The sequence below is a fragment of the Neophocaena asiaeorientalis genome, unplaced genomic scaffold, assembly GCF_003031525.2.
Source record: "Neophocaena asiaeorientalis asiaeorientalis breed wild unplaced genomic scaffold, Neophocaena_asiaeorientalis_V1.1 scaffold589, whole genome shotgun sequence".
Taxonomy (NCBI): Eukaryota; Metazoa; Chordata; class Mammalia; order Artiodactyla; family Phocoenidae; genus Neophocaena; species Neophocaena asiaeorientalis.
The window spans coordinates 926462-945309 of record NW_020172683.1 but is presented as its reverse complement, the minus strand read 5'-3'; the positions used below and the strand labels follow the sequence as shown (position 1 = coordinate 945309).

At 37.3% G+C, this 18848-nt stretch overlaps 1 protein-coding gene across 15 annotated transcripts in view; it reads left to right on the top strand.

Moving 5' to 3' along the window:
* The window catches only part of PRRC2C (proline rich coiled-coil 2C), a 97781-nt gene extending 79668 nt beyond the window's left edge, over positions 1-18113 (top strand). For 5 of the 15 annotated variants that reach the window (XM_024739810.1, XM_024739815.1, XM_024739808.1 and 2 more), the window contains 11 exons: positions 1461-1662; positions 3865-4068; positions 6158-6270; positions 6521-6657; positions 10236-10467; positions 10691-10813; positions 11913-12131; positions 12469-12572; positions 12963-13089; positions 13931-14167; positions 16201-18113. In XM_024739810.1, the coding sequence (XP_024595578.1) occupies positions 1461-1662; positions 3865-4068; positions 6158-6270; positions 6521-6657; positions 10236-10467; positions 10691-10813; positions 11913-12131; positions 12469-12572; positions 12963-13089; positions 13931-14167; positions 16201-16458 (1956 nt within the window). In that variant the 3' untranslated portion in view covers positions 16459-18113. Of the gene's footprint in view, positions 1-1460; positions 1663-3864; positions 4069-6157; positions 6271-6520; positions 6658-10235; positions 10468-10690; positions 10814-11912; positions 12132-12468; positions 12573-12962; positions 13090-13930; positions 14168-15698; positions 15752-16200 lie in introns of all 15 variants that reach the window. The other 10 variants (XM_024739813.1, XM_024739811.1, XM_024739821.1 and 7 more) reach the window with 8 other exon arrangements.
* Positions 18114-18848: the final 735 nt, after the last annotated feature.

The window sequence follows — 18848 nt, the reverse complement described above, 5'->3', positions numbered from 1 at the left end:
GTGGTGTGGGGGTTTTTTGTTTTTGTTTCTTACCCTCTAAGACTTTTGTTTTAAAATAAAATACATTTGAAACCAGCAAGGTGATTGTGAGGAAAAGGAAAGAGTCAAGCAAACCTAAAAGTGTCCTGTGTTTTGAATTTGTAGTAATGATATTAGCCATCAAGAAGAGGTTATATTATATATAGTGTGTGTTTTAACAGGAAAGTAGGGAGATATGTGATATTTCTCAAATACTTAAAATTAAAATCAGGTTGAAATTTTTAAAGTTGGTACTTCAGAGACCTACAAACTTCCCAACAGTGGTATTTTTAAATCTTATTTGTGAAAAGTACCCTGGTGTAAGTCATTGCAGCTGAATTTTATAGGTTATCTTAGATTTTTCCTCTCAGCTCAGTATTTTGACTACTAGAACTAAAAACTTCAGAATCTCTCTATTTGTTCCTTTCCTGTTCAAGGAGCCTCAGGATAGTTGAGGATCTACATCTGTGCTCTCCAGTTCAGTATCCACAAGCCACATGTAGTTATTGAGCCCTTGAATGTGGCTAATCCAAGTTGAGGTGTGTGCTGTAAGTTTAAAATTAAATAGATGGTGGATCTGAAATGTTAATTTTTTTAATTAAAACATCTCAATGTTTGTATTTATTATAGGTTTTAATTATTATTGTAGATATATTGGGTTGAATAACATGTGACCAAAATTAGTTTTACCTCTTTATTTTTATTTTTTAAAGTGTGGCTACTAGAAAATTTAAAATTATATGTGGCTTGCATTTGTCTATCTGTTGAACAGCTCTAGATAGATTAAACTAAGCCTACAGGTAAAACCAGCAGCCACAAATACAAATGGTGGCAGTCAGAACCCAAAATGCTTGATGGGGTCTGGAGGTGAAACAAGAAGTGTTTCTACTGTACCCAAGCCTAAAACCTGTCTGGTTACACTGCCTTTTAAAACACTGTGAGCATAAAACAGCCAAACAAAAGGTACCTGTCACTTGCCATTTGAGAACTGTTGGTTTAAAAAGAAAGACTGGAGAGAATGGATATTTATTTAATGGAGGGCCTTTAGTGTCTTTCCTACTAGAATCAGAGCCTTATGTCAGTCCTAAAGGGACATGGTATTTCCATTTCCTTATTCACTGGTAGGAATAGGGACTCAGGTTTAGATGATACAAGCGCTGTGACTATATTTCACTGACCTGTTTGCCAAAGCTTTCAACAAGTTCTCTATAGAGACATAATTAAAGCCCACTGCCTCCAATTTGAGTAAAGGAGTAGAGATAAAGGAGAACATGAAAGCTTTGAAAGCCTTATGGTCCTAATCTTTATATGTGGTCTTGGAGAGGTTATAGTTGGAACACATTTATGTATATATCTTTGTTTATATATGTGTATTAGTTTTGTTAGCATAGTGATTTTCTTTTTTTTTTTTTGGCTTTAAAAAAATGTTCATTTGGTTGCAGATGGAGTCTGCACGTAAGGCATGGGAAAATTCTCCAAATGTTAGGGAAAAGGGATCTCCAGTAACTTCCACAGCACCTCCAATCGCAAGTGGAGTCAGCAGTAGTGCCAGTGGACCAAGCACCGCTAATTACAATTCATTCTCAAGTGCATCGATGCCTCAGATTCCTGTTGCTTCAGTCACTCCCACAACTTCACTATCAGGTGGAGGTCTTGTACCTTTTCTTTAAATATCTTAAATTATTTAAAGTTTCTTATGATCTTTTCCTGTTTACTATCCCTCAGTATTATTTGTAAAAGACAGAAGATTGCACATGAGATAATTATCAGCTGGTTTATAAACTTCTTCCCTCCCTCCCCTCTCTTGCCCTCTCCCAATTTTAATTTGGCAAATATTTAATGATGGCTTACTAAAATACTTCGCTTGACCCTCTCTTCTTCCCACCCCAACTCCCAATACAGATACGGGTAAGGAATTGGTGGGAAATTTTGTGTCTTGTTCCTCTAAATTTTTCTATAAATTTCACCTTTTAACTTTTATTATTTAACTCATAGAGCTAATTAGACCAACTCGGAAATAACACAAAATCACAAAGCTTTTAAGTTTTATGTGATCTGTATCTAATTTGAAGGAGCTCTTGGCCTAAGTCTGTTGGTTTAACATATTTTCTGGGGAAGAGTTACAGGTAGAGAATTTCCAGTCTGTGTTATTTGAGTCAACGATATCCATTAGTTTCGGGGTTTTGTTTTTGTTTTTGTTTTTTAAAGGAGAGTCCATCAGCATCCCAAGTTAGAAGGTGTTTTTCTTTCTTAAATGTTTCTCTAGTGTGTAATCCTTTCATTGAACTATATTTCATATGGGGCTTTATCATTCTTAAAGAACCAGAGATGTTTCTGAAATATTTGACTCTAAGAACATATACCCTTTTACCATATGTATAACCATGTTTCTTCTACTGAAAATAGAAATTCGTTTTAAGCTTTCCTGATACTCGCTAATGTTTCCAAAACAGTCGGGAAACTCCTTTCCAATACATGTAAAATATATACAGCACAGAATTTACTTGCTTTGGCTAGTTCTCGTTTAATGAATGCAGTAATGATTTTCAGTATTCTGGCTTTCTGTGCTATTTTCAAGCACCAAAAGGACTGAGGTTGTACTATAGTTATTTTGACATTATCTGGAATCAGATATATGTATTAAGACAAGCCCAGATATTCAAATCAAAGAGAGTATTCCAAGTGTACTTCTTCCCTCTTTAAACCCTTTCAGGCACTCCCCATCACCCATTTCCAAGGCATCTTCATTATGCTTACCAGCTTGGGCCCCAGACTACTTGGGTGGATAGGGGGTGAGGCTATAAAGGAACCAGGAGGAGCGTATGATAGGAAGATTAGGAAATAAAGGGACTAGGGAGGTTCCTAGTTTTTTCTTTGTAACCCAACTACTTCCTTTCCTTTGGGTCTAGTTTCCCCACATTCCCCTCAACTAGGATAAACTTTTAACAAGGACCTTCTTGGCTAGTCATCCTACTGGTAGATTCAAGTGCAAGAACAGAGGTACCTCAGTCTTGGTCCTCTCTTAGAACATCATTTGATATCTGAAAATAATAATAACTACTACATCACACTTTTGAATCAAATACCTATATTGTCATTTGCTCTAGTATTATTAATAGTTTGTCTTGTTTTTAACATATTACTAAATACCAGTTTTTGCTGGTATATATACAAGGAGAGACAGGAATAGTCTTATAGACTTTTTAGGAGCAATTTACATTAAACTTTTATATTACATTAATAATTGTTCTTAAGGCGCTTTATCCTTCTGTGTTTTTATGTCTATGCCTGGCCTTTAATAGATGTTCAAATATTTATTTATAAATAAATGAAGTTCTAAAGATTATCCTTAAGGTATTTTGCCAGAAAGAGGAAACAAATTCTAACCTTAAGTTTATGTGACTTTTTAGGAGCAATTGTGATCTCTCAAGGCCCATTTTGTGCTAATATTTATGCCTCACCATAAATGAATGAAGCTCTTGATTATCCTTTGTGATGATTAAAAAACTAAATATTAGTTTGAGGCTAAACTATAACAATGTTGTAGGCTTTCAGCCTCCATATTTTGTGAGTTTATTTTTAAATTTTCTCCTCATTTTAATTTTGTATTTATATTTCTCCAGATTTTATAGTCTTATTTGCATCTGATAAATGTGTCTTCCTTTTACAAGCCCCCTCATATCCACTTTTGGTCTGAGGTACCGTATATAAGCGCCTAATAAGTACACAGTGGGCATAAATATTAATTTTCCAGTTTCTGGTTGGTGCTTGAGTTTACTGTGAACATCAGTGGTACTTTAAAATATGCTACATTTCACCCTTATTTTATCCCTCCCCCGAATGTAGGAGCTGGTACATATACTACCTCTTCTTTAAGTACAAAATCTACAACCACGTCAGACCCTCCTAATATTTGTAAAGTGAAACCCCAACAATTACAGACAAGCAGCCTGCCTTCTGCAAGTCATTTTTCACAGTTAAGCTGTATGCCTTCCCTTATTGCCCAGCAGCAACAGAGTCCACAAGTCTATGTGTCTCAGTCTGCAGCAGGTAAGATGTTTGAATATAAGGAATTTAGAAAATGAAGACGTTTTAGTGCTTTTTTTTCTCTCTTCCCTTACCTTTCAAGTTTAAATATTTTTTGATCTGCTTTGCAAATTTGTTTCCTCATAGAATTCAGTGCTGTCTCTCCTTGGCAAGCATTCTGGGGGGTGTGGCAATTGTTTCTTACACATATGTTACATATATAATAGACATATTAGTGTCCAGTACAGTCTATATCCATGGATTCCGAGTCTGTGATTTAACCAACTGTGGATTGAAAGTAATTCGAAAAAAATGTTCACAAAGTTCTAAAAAACAAAACTTGTATTTTCTGCACACAGGTAACTATTTACACAGCACTTACATTGTATTAGGTATTATAAGTAATCTAGAGATGATTTAAAGTATATGAGAGGGGACTTCCCTGGTGGCGCAGTGGTTAAGAATCTGCCTGCCCTGGTCCAGGAAGATCCCACATGCCGCGGAACAACTAAGCCCGTGTGCCACAACTACTGAGCCTGTGCTCTAGAGCCCATGTGCCTAGAACCCGTGCTCCGCGACAAGAGAAGCCACTGCAATGAGAAGCCCATGCACCACAACAAAGAGTAGCCCCTGCTCGCTGCAACTAGAGAAAGCCTGCGCGCAGCAACAAAGACCCAGTGCAGCCAAAAATAAATAAATAAACAAATTGGAAATAATTTAAAAATAAAGTATATGAGAGGATGTGCTTAGGTTATATGCAAATGATATACCCCATTTTACATTTGCAGGTTTTGGTATCTGGGGGGTGGTCCTAGAACCAACCCTCTACAGATAACTGGAGTTTGTTATCTGAAACCTGACAAATTGATGATAAAGTTCATGAGGAAGAATAAACCTAAGAACAGCAAAGAAGAGAAAAAAATATTTATTCGCAGGGGGTAACTTGTCCTACTAAATGTCACAATGTTAATCTGAGTTAAATAGTAAATAAGCATTTGAAAAATATTCAAGCTCACTAATGATTTAAATTCAAAGTAAAAGGACAGTGAGGCTACTTTTTGTCTTTCCATGTGGGAAATATTAGGAAGATTGATAATACCCAGCATATTTAATACCCACTATCGATAAGGATCCACAGGTATTATTAATAGGCTCTTAAAAGTACATTGCTGGGCTTCCCTGGTGGCGCAGTGGTTGAGAGTCCGCCTGCCGATGCAGGGGACACGGGTTTGTGCCCCAGTCCGGGAAGATCCCACATGCCGTGGAGCGGCTAGGCCCGTGAGCCATGGCCGCTGAGCCTGCGCATCCGGAGCCTGTGCTCTGCAACGGGAGAGGCCACAACAGTAAGAGGCCCACGTACCGCAAAAAAAAATTAAAAATAATAATAAAAAAAAGTACATTGCTAGTGAGCATATGAATTGGCAGAATTCTTTTAGAAAAGTATCTCAGAATATTTTATGTGTACATAGTCACTGTAGTAGCAGTTTCATAGTTGGGAATCTTATTGTACTGGTAAACTTAACTTATTAATCAGAGATATATGTATCAGGGTGTTCATTCATTGCAGTATTGTTTATAATGATAATAAATTAAAAACAACATGGGAAGTTCTCCCAAACATACTATTATATAGAAACAGCATAATACAAAGTAGTGAGTATAAACATAGAGAAGAAATCTGTTAAGAATCTATACCAAATTCTTTCAATTATTAAATGTCAATTCTTTTGAAATATTTTGCTAAATTCTAGTTGGTAGATTTAAAATTGGAGTGGATTTGCTGGTAAACAGGTAGGTTCATTTTCAGTTTTAGTGGATTATGTAAAATTTTACTAGTTTATACTCCAGTAGCGGCACTGTATGAGAGTGTCTATTTTCGTCTGCCTTCACAAGTTCTAGAGTTTCATTGTTTTAATATTGCATATACCTGTCTGAAAGAAGTTTTACATCTTTTTGCATTTGTATCTTTCCACATTTCTAGTTTTTCCTTGGCTGTATTAATTTTCAGAGGGCTCACTTTATTTGAAATCCGCTTTTTGGGTTTTCTGTTACTATTTGGAAAATTCTGAAGTTTAGACACTCATTGCTGCTTGCTTTTCCTGCCAATCTGTAGCTCAAATCCCAGCTTTCTATATGGACACAAGTCATTTATTCAGTACCCAACATGCACGATTGGCTCCACCATCCTTGGCTCAGCAACAAGGCTTCCAACCAGGTCTCTCTCAGGTAAGTATCACAGGCTTCTTCCATTCTATATTTGTTTCTTTGCATTTTTGTGGTGTGATAGTATTTGGGGGCTCAATGTAGAACTAGTAATGTATTGAAAAGAAATTTTAGATGTTTACATTTGGTTTTGTTTTAAAAAGGAACTGATACATAGCATTAATCTTTTGTTTCATATCTCGAATGTTTACTTTCCAGGTGTTGTCATTTGTGTATATGGTGTTCATATATTGTTTTTTTCATTGCATTGCAGCCAACTTCAGTTCAGCAGATTCCAATCCCTATTTATGCACCACTGCAAGGGCAGCATCAAGCCCAGCTAAGTTTGGGTGCTGGACCTGCTGTTTCCCAGGCTCAGGAACTATTCAGTTCTTCACTTCAACCATATAGGTAAAAGCTTTAAAATTATGTCTGTGATGTTGGAAACAATGTAATTGCTGAGCCTTCTTGCCATATCCTTTCTACTCCCTCCTTCCCCTCCAAAACTCAATGACCCTCTTATAAACTACATTAAATAATTGTGTTGAGTATGTGTCATGAACTTCAGCCTCTGGTAATTTCTGTCACTCTTTATTGAACAAAATGAATCGTCAAAGCGTCTTGAAGAAGAGGCTAACAGCAGTCCTATAACAATTAGAAATCACAGAAAATAGCTACTAAAGGACCTGAAAGTTCGAGTGCCATCTCGCTGCTAACAACTCTAAATCCAGACCTGCTCTGTGTAAGAGCTGAGGCATGGCAGATATCATTACAGTATGTAAGGGGGCAGAGGCCAGGGTGAAATATAATAAAAGCGAGAGAGTAGAGTGTCAAAGAATAGAAGTAGTGGTGATGAGTGGTGATGCTCTGTAGTGTAGAAGAAACCATTGTTTTGAAAGATTCACTACTGTAAGTTATCTTTGCAGTTAAGCAAGTAATGAAAACTGATCTTTATTGAACTTCATTATATATGATAGTTATTCAGCCCTTTACATACACTAACTTATTTAGTTTTCACAAAACCATATACGGTAGATTAAGTCATCCCCATTTGACATTCGAAGAAGTTGTGGGGGTTTTTTTTGTTTTGTTTTTGGATTCTTTGGTATTTTATCCTAATGTTACACTGCAAATAAGTGGCAGAGCCTGGATTTAACCCAGGTGTCTCTCATCTCCAGCTTACTGAGAGTGGAAGGGTGGGGTAAGAGTTGAATGACAGCAGTGATCATGGCATAACTCAGTCATCATCATGGTATACCTGTCATTGATACTCATGGTAATGGCCCTAAACCATCAAAAAGAAAAATAAGGGACTTCCCTGGTGGCGCAGTGGATAAGCCTCCACGCTCCCAGTGCAGGGGCCCGGGTTCGATCCCTGGTCAGGGAGGTAGATCCCACATGCATGCTGCAACTAAGAGTTCACATGACACAACTAAGGAGCCCGCCTGCCGCAACTAAGGAGCCCGTGAGCTGCAAATAAGGAGCCTGCCTTCTGCAACTAAGACCTGGTGCAACCAAATAAATATATAAGTAAATATTAAAAAAAAAAAATTCCTTTCAGGACATTTACTGTAAAGAAGGTTGCAAAACTAGGCATTTCCTTTTAGAATTTTGCTTTTTAAGTGGTTCAGGTAGAATTTCCATACTTTATAGATTAAACTTGGCATCAATTGATACAGCTCATTTCTTTCAGATCACGTTTTACTCCTAAAGAAGCTAGGCTCAGCTAATCAAACTTTCTCAAAGGAACGGAGTTATTAGTAAACTTAATAAATGTGGCTCTCACTTCATTTTTTATTAAAGATTATTCAGTAGAATTTAGTATATCTGTATAATTATATAGTATGTTTTATTTTCTGGTATTATTCTGTCATACCAGAGTAATGGTATAGTATGACAGTTTGGGTTTGGTTTTTCCAAGAAATTCTCTCTCACTACAAGTAAAATTATTTACCCCAACTGGAATTATAGGCAATCTCTTTCATGTTATTAAATTTGAGGTTATCTTGAAATTTGTGGTAAAAATTAAAATTTTAAGGCTTCCCTGGTGGCGCAGTGGTTGGGAATCTGCCTGCCAGTGCAGGGGACGTGGGTTCGAGCCCTGGTCTGGGAAGATCCCACATGCCGTGGAGCAACGAAGCCTGTGAGCCACAACTACTGAGCCTGCGCGTCTGGAGCCTGTGCTCCACAACGGGAGAGGCCGTGACAAGTGAGAGGCCGGCGCACCGCGATGAAGAGTGGCCCCTGCTCTCCGCAACTGGAGAAAGCCCTCGCACGGAAACGAAGACCCAACACAGCCAAAAATAAATAAATAAATTTTTTTTTTTTAAAAAAATTAAAATTTTAAAACTTCAGTAGATTTAGAAATAGCAAATAGATTTAATCTCAGAACTAATCTCCTTTTAATTGGTACTGGCTGTTTGAAACATTGTTGAAAAGTTTGCAACTTTTCAGCTCTGTTAAAAAGAGTTTAGTAATTAATAGTAATGTCTTCCATAGCCATGGGAGATGGATTATCAATGCAATTCTGTATTTGTAACCCCCATTTTAACAATTGCCTTGAAAGATGTACTTTTTTTTTTTTTTTTTTCCCCAGTACGTGGGTCTCTTACTGTTGTGGCCCCTCCCGTTGCGGAGGACAGGCTCAGCAGCCATGGCTCACGGGCCTAGCCACTCCACGGCATGTGGGATCTTCCCAGACCGGGGCACGAACCCGTGTCCCCCTGCATTGGCAGGCGGACTCCCAACCACTGCGCCACCAGGGAAGCCCCAGAAGATGTACTTTTTAAGACCAGACCTGTTAAATAGAAATATAAGCTGTATATGTAATTGTGGCAAATGGGTACTTGGAAGGCACCAGTTTCAACTTTGAAAGTAGTTGTTTATATCCCTACCACATCATTCTGCTGTTTCTTGTTCTGAACGTAACTAGCATAGTGTTTATTAACAGGGAATCCTTGAATTAATTTCTGCCAGGACCGGGGTAGTTTTAACAGTATGCCTATGTTTTACATTTTATATTTGAAACAGATTATAAGTGGACATTGTAAAGAATACTTGTGACCCTAGACTAGTGCTCTTGCTTAATGGGTTTTGTTCCTGTCACGTGTAAAGATTGGACACCTCCATCCCAGCAATAATAGGGCAGTCTGAGGTTAGATTTCAGCATTGTATTTTTTTTGAAACCTTTCAAATGTGCAGTACGGTATTATTAACTATAGTCACCATGCTGTACATTACATCCCCATGACTTATTTTATAATGGGAGGTTTATACCCTTTGACCATAGTAGTGTGTTGCATATCTGAACATTGCTAAGAGAACAGATCTTAAAAGGTTCTCATCACAAGGAAAAAACAAATGTGTAACTGTGTGGTGACAGATGTTAACTAGACTCATTGTGATCATTTTGCATATATACAAATACCAAATCATTATGTTGTACACCCGAAACTAGTGTAATGTTATAAGTCCCTTATACCTCAATTAACAAAACAAAATTTTGTGGGTAATCCTGTTGCTAACTACTACTCTGCTTCATTCCATAGAGGTCTTGAGACCTCTTAGAGGAAAAATATATATACATGTATATGTATGTATGTATATACACACACATATATGTGGAAGTAATGAAATACAAATAACTAAAGTCAGAGCTATTGGGTCTATAAATTTGAATAGAATGTCAATACCAAAGAGAAAAATAGCAGATTTGGTTCTGAGCTAGCTAATGAACACATGAAAAGAGAAGTATTCTCATTGTTAAAGAGAAGGAAATCTTACCATTTCCTCAGGAAGAGCAAGCCTTTTCCCAGAACTTTTACATGGGGAGCTTTGCTGTATACAGGGCTCTAAATCTTGAAACAAGTGCTTTAGACACACTCTGCCTTGTGCTGATTAGAGTATTTGGTCATTTGAGATACTCATTCTTAAGATTCCAGATAGAATTAACTTCTAACACAAGCCTTTTCTCTTTAATACTTCTGTAGATCTCAGCCAGCCTTCATGCAAAGCAGTCTATCCCAGCCATCTGTGGTACTTTCTGGTACTGCCATCCACAACTTCCCAGCTGTCCAACACCAGGAACTTGCCAAGGCACAGTCGGGTCTTGCCTTTCAGCAAACTTCAAATACTCAGCCTATTCCTATACTGTATGAACATCAGCTGGGTCAGGCATCAGGACTAGGGGGTTCCCAACTGATTGATACACATCTTCTCCAGGTAAGGCAGGAGCTAGAATCATGCACTGTCTTTGTATTCCTATGCAGCAAATTATTTAAGAAAACAGTTTTGAAAGAAAAAATGTTAAATGGCGCAGTGGAAAAAACAAGATCTTCCTTTCTATCTAATGCTAAAATTCTTAAGAGAGATTACTTTGAAGTCATGATCTTGATATCTGAATTGAAAAATATTTCAATCTTACTTCTTACAAAATATTTTCTAGGCTAGAGCGAATCTTACCCAGGCTTCAAATCTTTATTCTGGACAAGTACAACAGCCTGGTCAGACAAATTTTTATAACACTGCCCAGTCACCAAGTGCTCTCCAGCAGGTAAACTATGGCATGGTAAATTTCCTCAATTTTCTTTACTATTATTGTTGTTGTTGCTGCTGTTGCTGTTGCTTTTGTTATTGTTGGGGAATTTAAATAGAACCAAGATGAGGAAGTGGTGCAGTGGTTTCAGACTTCTCTCTGAGATGTCTCGGAATTCCATGGGGTCCACTAGTAGTGGGACATGTTTCAGTCCTATACCACCCCTCTTCTCACCCCCACTTCAATCCATTATGCTTTTTACCTCTTTTTAAAATGGATTTCTGTGTAATCATTTATTTTAACAAAAGATTCCACAAATGTAAAAATTTGAAAACCATTGTCCAGGATATGCAGTTACGTGTAAGTGTGATAAATGCTTTACCCATTCGTGCTAGAGGTGAAGGAAGACCTTGAAGACCACCACACCGGTTAATATAATACATAGGACTGTGTGGCAGAGTTATGACAGTAAAAATGACAAACACATTTCTTAAGTATATGAATGTAATAATAATTTTCAGTGAAAAATGTATATTTTTATGAAACTATCTCCTCTGGCAATGTCATTAATCAGCTTACTCTTTGAAAGTTGGTAGAGGGCTGGAGGAGAGAGGCAAGCCATTAGTCATTTTCTCATAACTATTTTTGGTGGCTATTTTAAGGGGTGAGAATTCAAAAAATATCACCACATTGACGTTCAAATTAAATATTATTTGTATGAAAACTGAAACACTATTTTTTTGTCAAAGCTCATTTTGACCACACCTGAAAACAGTATAAAAATGTCTGTTATAAAAATGAAAGTTGTAACTGCTTTCTTAAATTGTATATTCATAATTTTATTGTATTTTGTGGTTATTAGGCATGTACTATGGGTTAATTCAAAGATAGTCATAATTATTTTATATGTATAGTTTCTCTACTGCTAATCTGTTTTATTGTTGCACATTTAATAAAAGAATGGAGATAGTCACTAAGCAAACTATTTATATGTGAAATATAGTAATAGATTGAAGTATTCTGTTTAAAACATTACTCAAAAGTATTTGAAGAGTCATGTATAATATATAGTAAAAGGGATATACAACAGGTCTAAGCAAATTGTTACAGTTTCTGTTTGCTTATTTTCTAGGTTACAGTACCTTTACCAGCCTCCCAGCTTTCCTTGCCTAATTTTGGATCCACTGGGCAGCCTTTAATTGCTCTGCCTCAGACTCTTCAGCCCCCATTACAGCATACCACCCCACAAGCACAGGCCCAGAGCATGAGTCGTCCTGCACAAGTAAGCCAGCCTTTCAGGGGATTAATCCCTGCTGGAACACAGCACAGCATGATCGCAACCACAGGAAAAGTAAGTGAAGAGAAATGTACGCAGTTTCTTTGAGAATTTAAGGCTATGAGTTTAGATATGCATCTGTGTAGTATATAAAAATAAAATGCATCAGTTTTTACCACCCTCCAAGAAATGTCAAACTCAATATACTTATTTTTTATCTACTCTCTGTTAATGTGTTTGGTCCCCTCTGGTTTTTACCTAATAACAAAGAATTCATAAATTTTGTGGAGGAATTTTGTACTAAGGTTCTTTGCACTTTGCCAGATGAAGTTATCATGTATAGAATACTAAACACAGCACTTTAGTTTATGGAATTGCAGAAATATTAAGTTTACTTTATGCTCTTTCTCAGATGTCTGAAATGGAACTAAAAGCCTTTGGAAGTGGCATTGATATAAAACCAGGCACACCTCCAATCAGCGGTAGAAGCACCACACCAACGTCTAGTCCTTTCCGGTAAAATGGGCCTTTAAATTTGCTTATAGAATATCTGAATAACTGAGCACCATTTGTTTGTTAGATACTTAATGCCACTTTTCCTATAGTAAGTATAAGACATTCTGATAGTTTTACCAAAATGTTAAGCTATTAAATTTTTAAGAATGTATTTGCTGTACTCTATTTTAAGAAAAAAAAATTTAACCCAGGGAAAATCTAGCTAGTGTGCTTTCTCACATCTGCACCTCCAGTGTCTCTTCATTACCACCATAATGTTTGGTAACTCACCTTGGTAAATTTGCATCAACTACCAAGTATGATGAATCTACCAAGAGCAATGTCTCTAAAAATCTAACAGCATCATTTATGTGGCACTACCGTACTGACCAGTGATGGCTTCTTTCCAAGGGCTACTTCCACAAGTCCGAACAGCCAGTCCAGCAAAATGAACAGCATTGTCTATCAGAAGCAGTTCCAGTCAGCCCCTGCCACTGTGAGAATGACACAACCTTTTCCTACACAGTTTGCACCCCAGGTGGGCAGATATAAGTGAGAAATGAGTATTATTTACTTGCAGGTGATTGCTAATCTGGCTAATTCTCTGATTTAATAATCTTGCCGTATTATAACCAGTTTAGAAACAGTTTTTAGTAAATTTATGACATTCAAATATATTCTCTACAATTTTTAGCTAGACACAAGTAGTAACCATATAGTTCTAAAGCAGACAATTGAAATATAGTCAAAAGATTCCCCACACAGCTCTGATCATTCATTTCAGTCCTGATCCTTTTATCTTTTTGAAGATGACTTTTCAGAGAAGGGTCCCAGTGCTTAACGTTTTCTAGTTTTAAAGTTGGGGGGTTGGAGGGTTGGTTTTTGTTTTTTAAGATAACTATATGTAGTTGAGCTGGAAATTCAAAAAGGTGTTCTATTGTATGTGTAAAAATGTTGGCTTCCCTTTGCTAATCATATGGAAGGACTAACTAAAGTTAATAAGCACGCTCATATATTTGTTGAATTAGTATTATTTTCATTTATCTTCAGATTATATTTGGTATAGGTATGTGCCTTTTCTGCAGTTATATCTTTTTTTAAAGATATCCTAATTAATAGCCTTTCTGTCTCCCCTTCAGAATTTGTAGCTGAAATGCTAGAACCAACTGAAGTGCCATAGCATGCTTTGCCTAATTTTTCTGTTAGATTCTCCAAGCATGGCCCATTTGTTCTTATAATAGAATGGCACAAACCCATACACTTCCTTTCACTGACAGAATGGGCACAGATTTACTCTGGGATAAGCCAACCTGGTCTAGTTGGCAAATTTTTTCTTTTTTTAACAGTTCAATGTTGTATGTTTTGTTTTTTTCACTCAGATTCTCTCTCAGCCTAACCTGGTCCCTCCATTGGTAAGAGCCCCACATACTAACACCTTCCCAGCGCCTGTTCAGAGGCCACCAATGGCACTGGCCAGTCAGATGCCTCCTCCGCTGACCACAGGCCTCATGAGCCATGCTCGTTTGCCACATGTAGCCAGGGGTCCTTGTGGATCACTATCTGGAGTCAGAGGTAATCAGGCCCAGGCTGCGTTGAAGGCTGAACAAGACATGAAGGTTAGTACAGTGTTAACAGCCAACAGAGCAAGAATCTGTCTCTGAACCATGTCTTAAGATGCCTCTGGACCCATAACTGCATATCCAGGCATTCATTGTCTTAGCAGACTTTTAACCAAACTAACTACTTTTATTCATCCTACCCCGCCCCCCTTTTTTAATTTCTTTTTTTTCTCCCTACCCTCCCCACACTTTTTTCTTTCTTTTTTTTAATGTTTTTGTTGTTTTTTGTTTTTTGCAGCTATAGTCAGCAAACAAGTTAACATTTTAAATTCTGTGGCCAAATGAATTGCTTACAAAATAAATATTTGAGGGAGATCTAAGTTTAGCTACTACATTTTTTGGAAGAGCAAATAAGTAATATGAATAATTATAGGCTTCCCCATTTTCTTTTTTTTTTTCTCCCTTTCCACCCCCACCCCCATCCCCCCATCCCAAGATATAAATCATGGTTATGTGAAAACTCTGGAATGAGTGAGGCATTTACCTATCTTGATTTTTCTTCCTTCATGGGTCATCCAAGTATAGTTTTCTTCTCAAACTGGTTTCATACCCTTTTTTTTGCCTGCCACCTGAGGCAGCCATATTCCACAACAGATTGTATAGTTGTAGATGAAGAACTCAAAAAGCACTTTGGGATCCTTCATGATAAAAGGCGCTGATAAACTTGAGGTTTGCTAATGCAGAAGGGTGCCTTTAGGAGTCTGTGTGGGGACAGTTTTTATAGCATAAACCTTACCTGTCTGCCTGTACAGCTAGCTGAATCAGTTTATTTCTGTTTCTACACTTAACTTCAGAGGTCTTAATAATTTTGCCAGTTTTGTCACTTTATATATCAGGTCAGACAAGAACAAGAACAAAGAAAAGCTTACTGCTTTCAAATGAGAAATGTCCATAGTAAATGCTTTACTCTGAATTAGAAACATGTTTGTGACAATCCTGTTAGAAAATTCGGTTGACTGAGGAAAGTTTCTTTCTGGGTGGATATCCCTTGTTTCTGATGCTGAGTAATCAAATTTAAAGACTGCCCTGCAGTGAAATGCTTGTTAAATGTTATCCATTTTTAAATAGGCTATGTGCCTAGGATTTCCATCCATTCATAACCATTAAAAATACTAGTATGTGTAGAAATCTTTGGAAACCATTTGGCCTTGGTTTCCAGTTCTCTTGCCTCCTTGGCACTTGATTTTCATACATCCCCATGTTGGAAATGACATTAGAGCTTAATAATGAATGGGCTGGGGAAGGATACAGATTTCATGAAAATTGCTTCAGATCTTTGAATATAGTACAGGTTACCTATAGAACATGAAGGGCTTTTGTTATATGCAAGAGGTGTAGAAACTTTAGTTTTAATTTTGTATGTTATACAATGGTATAATTTACAGATTGACGTAAGTATATTCTGTGGGGGCACAGAGTCAATAAAACTAGGAAATTATTTTACCAGCTCAGAATATGGTAGGAGCTATCAGAACTTAGTGATCAAGTGAAGTTGTAGTTACTAATTTCTGATGCTCTTCCCCTGCAGAAGAGAGCTGTGGGAAGAGGACTCAGCCACAAGACATTTGGTCCTAGGTGTTGGTAATGCCACAATATAAGTGCTTCCTTTTCATTTTATTGTAGACCACATATTGATAACTAGAAGTTTTAAGTATTACATATATGTTTTCAAATTTGCAAGCAGGCTCCCTAAATAAAATTTAATATCAATAAGCTTTGTTCCAGAAAAGATACAAACCAACAACAATTTCTATTTTATTATTTTATAAAAGGGCAAACTTTGAAAAGATGGTGGGAGGTGGTCCTGTTCTTTTTATATTTTTTATTATTTTTTTTTTAAATCACATAGAATGTTTTCAAAAACAGGAAGAAATCTATCCATTAAAAGCCAAAAGATCAGTGAGGTACTTTGGGGCCAAACCAACATGGGGAAAACTGATTTGTGATTGGTAAAAGAATTTGAACTGAGCTTGATTGACAAGCTTTGGTAATACTGTAGCATTTTCAGTTGTTGTTTCTCATTTTTTAAGGCAAAGCAGAGAGCAGAGGTTCTTCAGTCCACGCAGCGGTTCTTCTCTGAACAGCAACAGAACAAACAGATAGGAGGCAAAGCCCAGAAAGTGGACAGTGATTCAAGTAAACCTCCTGAAACACTGACCGACCCTCCTGGTGTCTGTCAGGAAAAAGTAGAAGAAAAGCCACCCCCTGCACCCACCATAGCCACCAAACCTGTTAGAACTGGACCAATCAAACCTCAGGCAATCAAAACCGAAGAAACAAAATCCTAAAGGCTGTGGGCTGTTGCAGGGGGTTGGGGGAAGGGAGAGGGGAAAGAGGGAGGATGAAGTCAGATAATGCCAGCAGCCAAGGGGATAAAATGGTCTCTGACGTTATCCTGTCCAGAGCTTGGAGGTGCACAAGGGACATAGGAGCAATTTACACTGACACACAGCTGCTGCACCAGTAAAAATGAGGCTTTGCCAGCTTGCACCTACTATATAACATGCACTCTGTTGATGGCCATGCATCTTCAGTCAGAAATTTATATACGAATACGTGCACACATTCCTGAGTGCATATAATTTAGAACTAAAATCCTTATGGTTAGATGAAACACCAGAAATATGAGGGCAGTAACATCACAGAGGAATAGCTCAGCCTGAACAATGCAATGATCCCAGCTAAGACATCAGATGTGGTTTCTTTGCTCCGTTATGTTCTTTGGATATGGTTATAGCATTTATAGGCTTGGTGGTGAAGAACAGAAGATAACTGGTGCTGGATAGAGGAGCCTTATTTTTTATTATGGCAGCTTGCTATTTTTGTAACGTGGTGATTGAGTTGAACACAATCAAAGTACAGTAACTGATCTCCCCTTCTTCCTGAATGAGTGAGCAGATGATGAAATATTGTCGTCAGCATCCTTGAACATATCCAGGTGGGCAGTGTTTGGCTACTGCTTCTGTTTGAAAAGATGCTGTGTTTTGGTTGTGGCCCAAAGGTTTGATGTGCTACTTGGCGTTTTCTTTCTTCCGTGGAGCTCTTACGGTTCAGATACAACAGAGTTGGTCAAATACTAGTTAGGTTGAATCTTGCTTGCCTCTACTCAGTCATCTTTGTATGAATCCAGTAGTTTTTTTTATTTTTTAAAACGGTTTTTAGCTGATGTTCATGAAGATCAGTGAGTACCTAGAACTGTGCCACTAAAGAAAGGAAATCCTATCTAAGAAGGTGCATTTCTGCACCAGAGCTGTGTTATAACCATCCTTTGGGCCCTCTGCTGGAAAAGTAGAATCAAGTCTCAAATAATGCCTTTTTAATTATATCCTCTAGTATTATAGATGTAGGACAGTACTGTATCATACCTCTGTGAATGTAAAATATCTTGTACCTGCTTTATGATACGTAGTAGTGACCGTGCTTTATCAGATCTGTTTTTAATGACGTTATTCTAGAATGTTTTCTTTCCAGATGATAATTGAGAAGCTAATTAAAAAAAAAAAAATGGTGCCAGGTACCACAACAGTAACAGAATTTGCTGTTTTCTGAGGTTTTGTTTTTTACTTTTTTTTTTTAATGGAGTGCGCTGGATGTCTCTCTAATTTTGTTCAGATGACTGCAGAACCTGGAAAAGCTGTTGCTGCTATTGATGCATAACATACTGCTATTGGTCTTTTTATATAAATAAATAAATCTATATATATATATATATACATATATATATAATTTGAATTTTTGGAAACTTTAGCTGTGCTGTCAACTTTGGAGAAGTATCCCAGTTGTACCGTGTTGGGTTGGCATTGTACAGAAATCAACAGCCATATTGGTCTAGAAACATTAAACATAATTTTTTCCATTTGTACAGGGGTAACGCACTGTATTAAATATGTAAGGTCTTATCTACATGGGTTTGATTACAGAAACTAATAAAGTATTCTCTAAATAATGAGTCTTGGAGCTTCTTATCCATTCCTAAAATCTGAAGCAAGAAGGCTTGTCACATACCAAAAAGAGTGATCAAGACTACATCATGCTCTCCTAGGAAAAAAGTCATCATCCCAAGACTTGATTTCTAACTTTCAAAAACTATAAAGCTTATTCAATCAAAGTAAAGATTGTTTCAGAGGATAATGTTTATAGCTCCTGTTCTCAAGGTAGCCATACTCCTGTTGAAAGCAGTCTGCCAAGGAGGAGGAGAAGAGAAGTCTTTCTTGATGATGCAAAGTGCTGAATGTAGAAAATAGAATCGCCATGCTTCTGGCTGGAAATGGAAGGACCCAAAATAGATCTCAGTACTTATATTTGTATTTTTCTTATTTTTGCTAGCACATTCATAGCCATTATCACCCACACAAGCAGACAGTAAGGGAGTTTGTTTTATCATTCACTCAATTTGTGAAGTGAAGTACTGAGGGATTTCAATTGCCTAAAATCCTGTATCCAGAACGCGTGGCTTCCAGATCCAGCTTTAGGAAAACCAGTAAATTCAGTTACTAATAACCTGTGTGCCTTCTTTACTCATAGATGCTGTGATTCTTAAACATTGAAAATATGCAAGTACTAATAAACCCTACCTTGATGTCCAAGTTTTCTAGTCTCAGGTTTTTCTCTAAATGTGCTCTAATTTGGTATGATGGAGAAGGCTGGGAACACAAGCCTCTACCAAAATGCTGTAGTC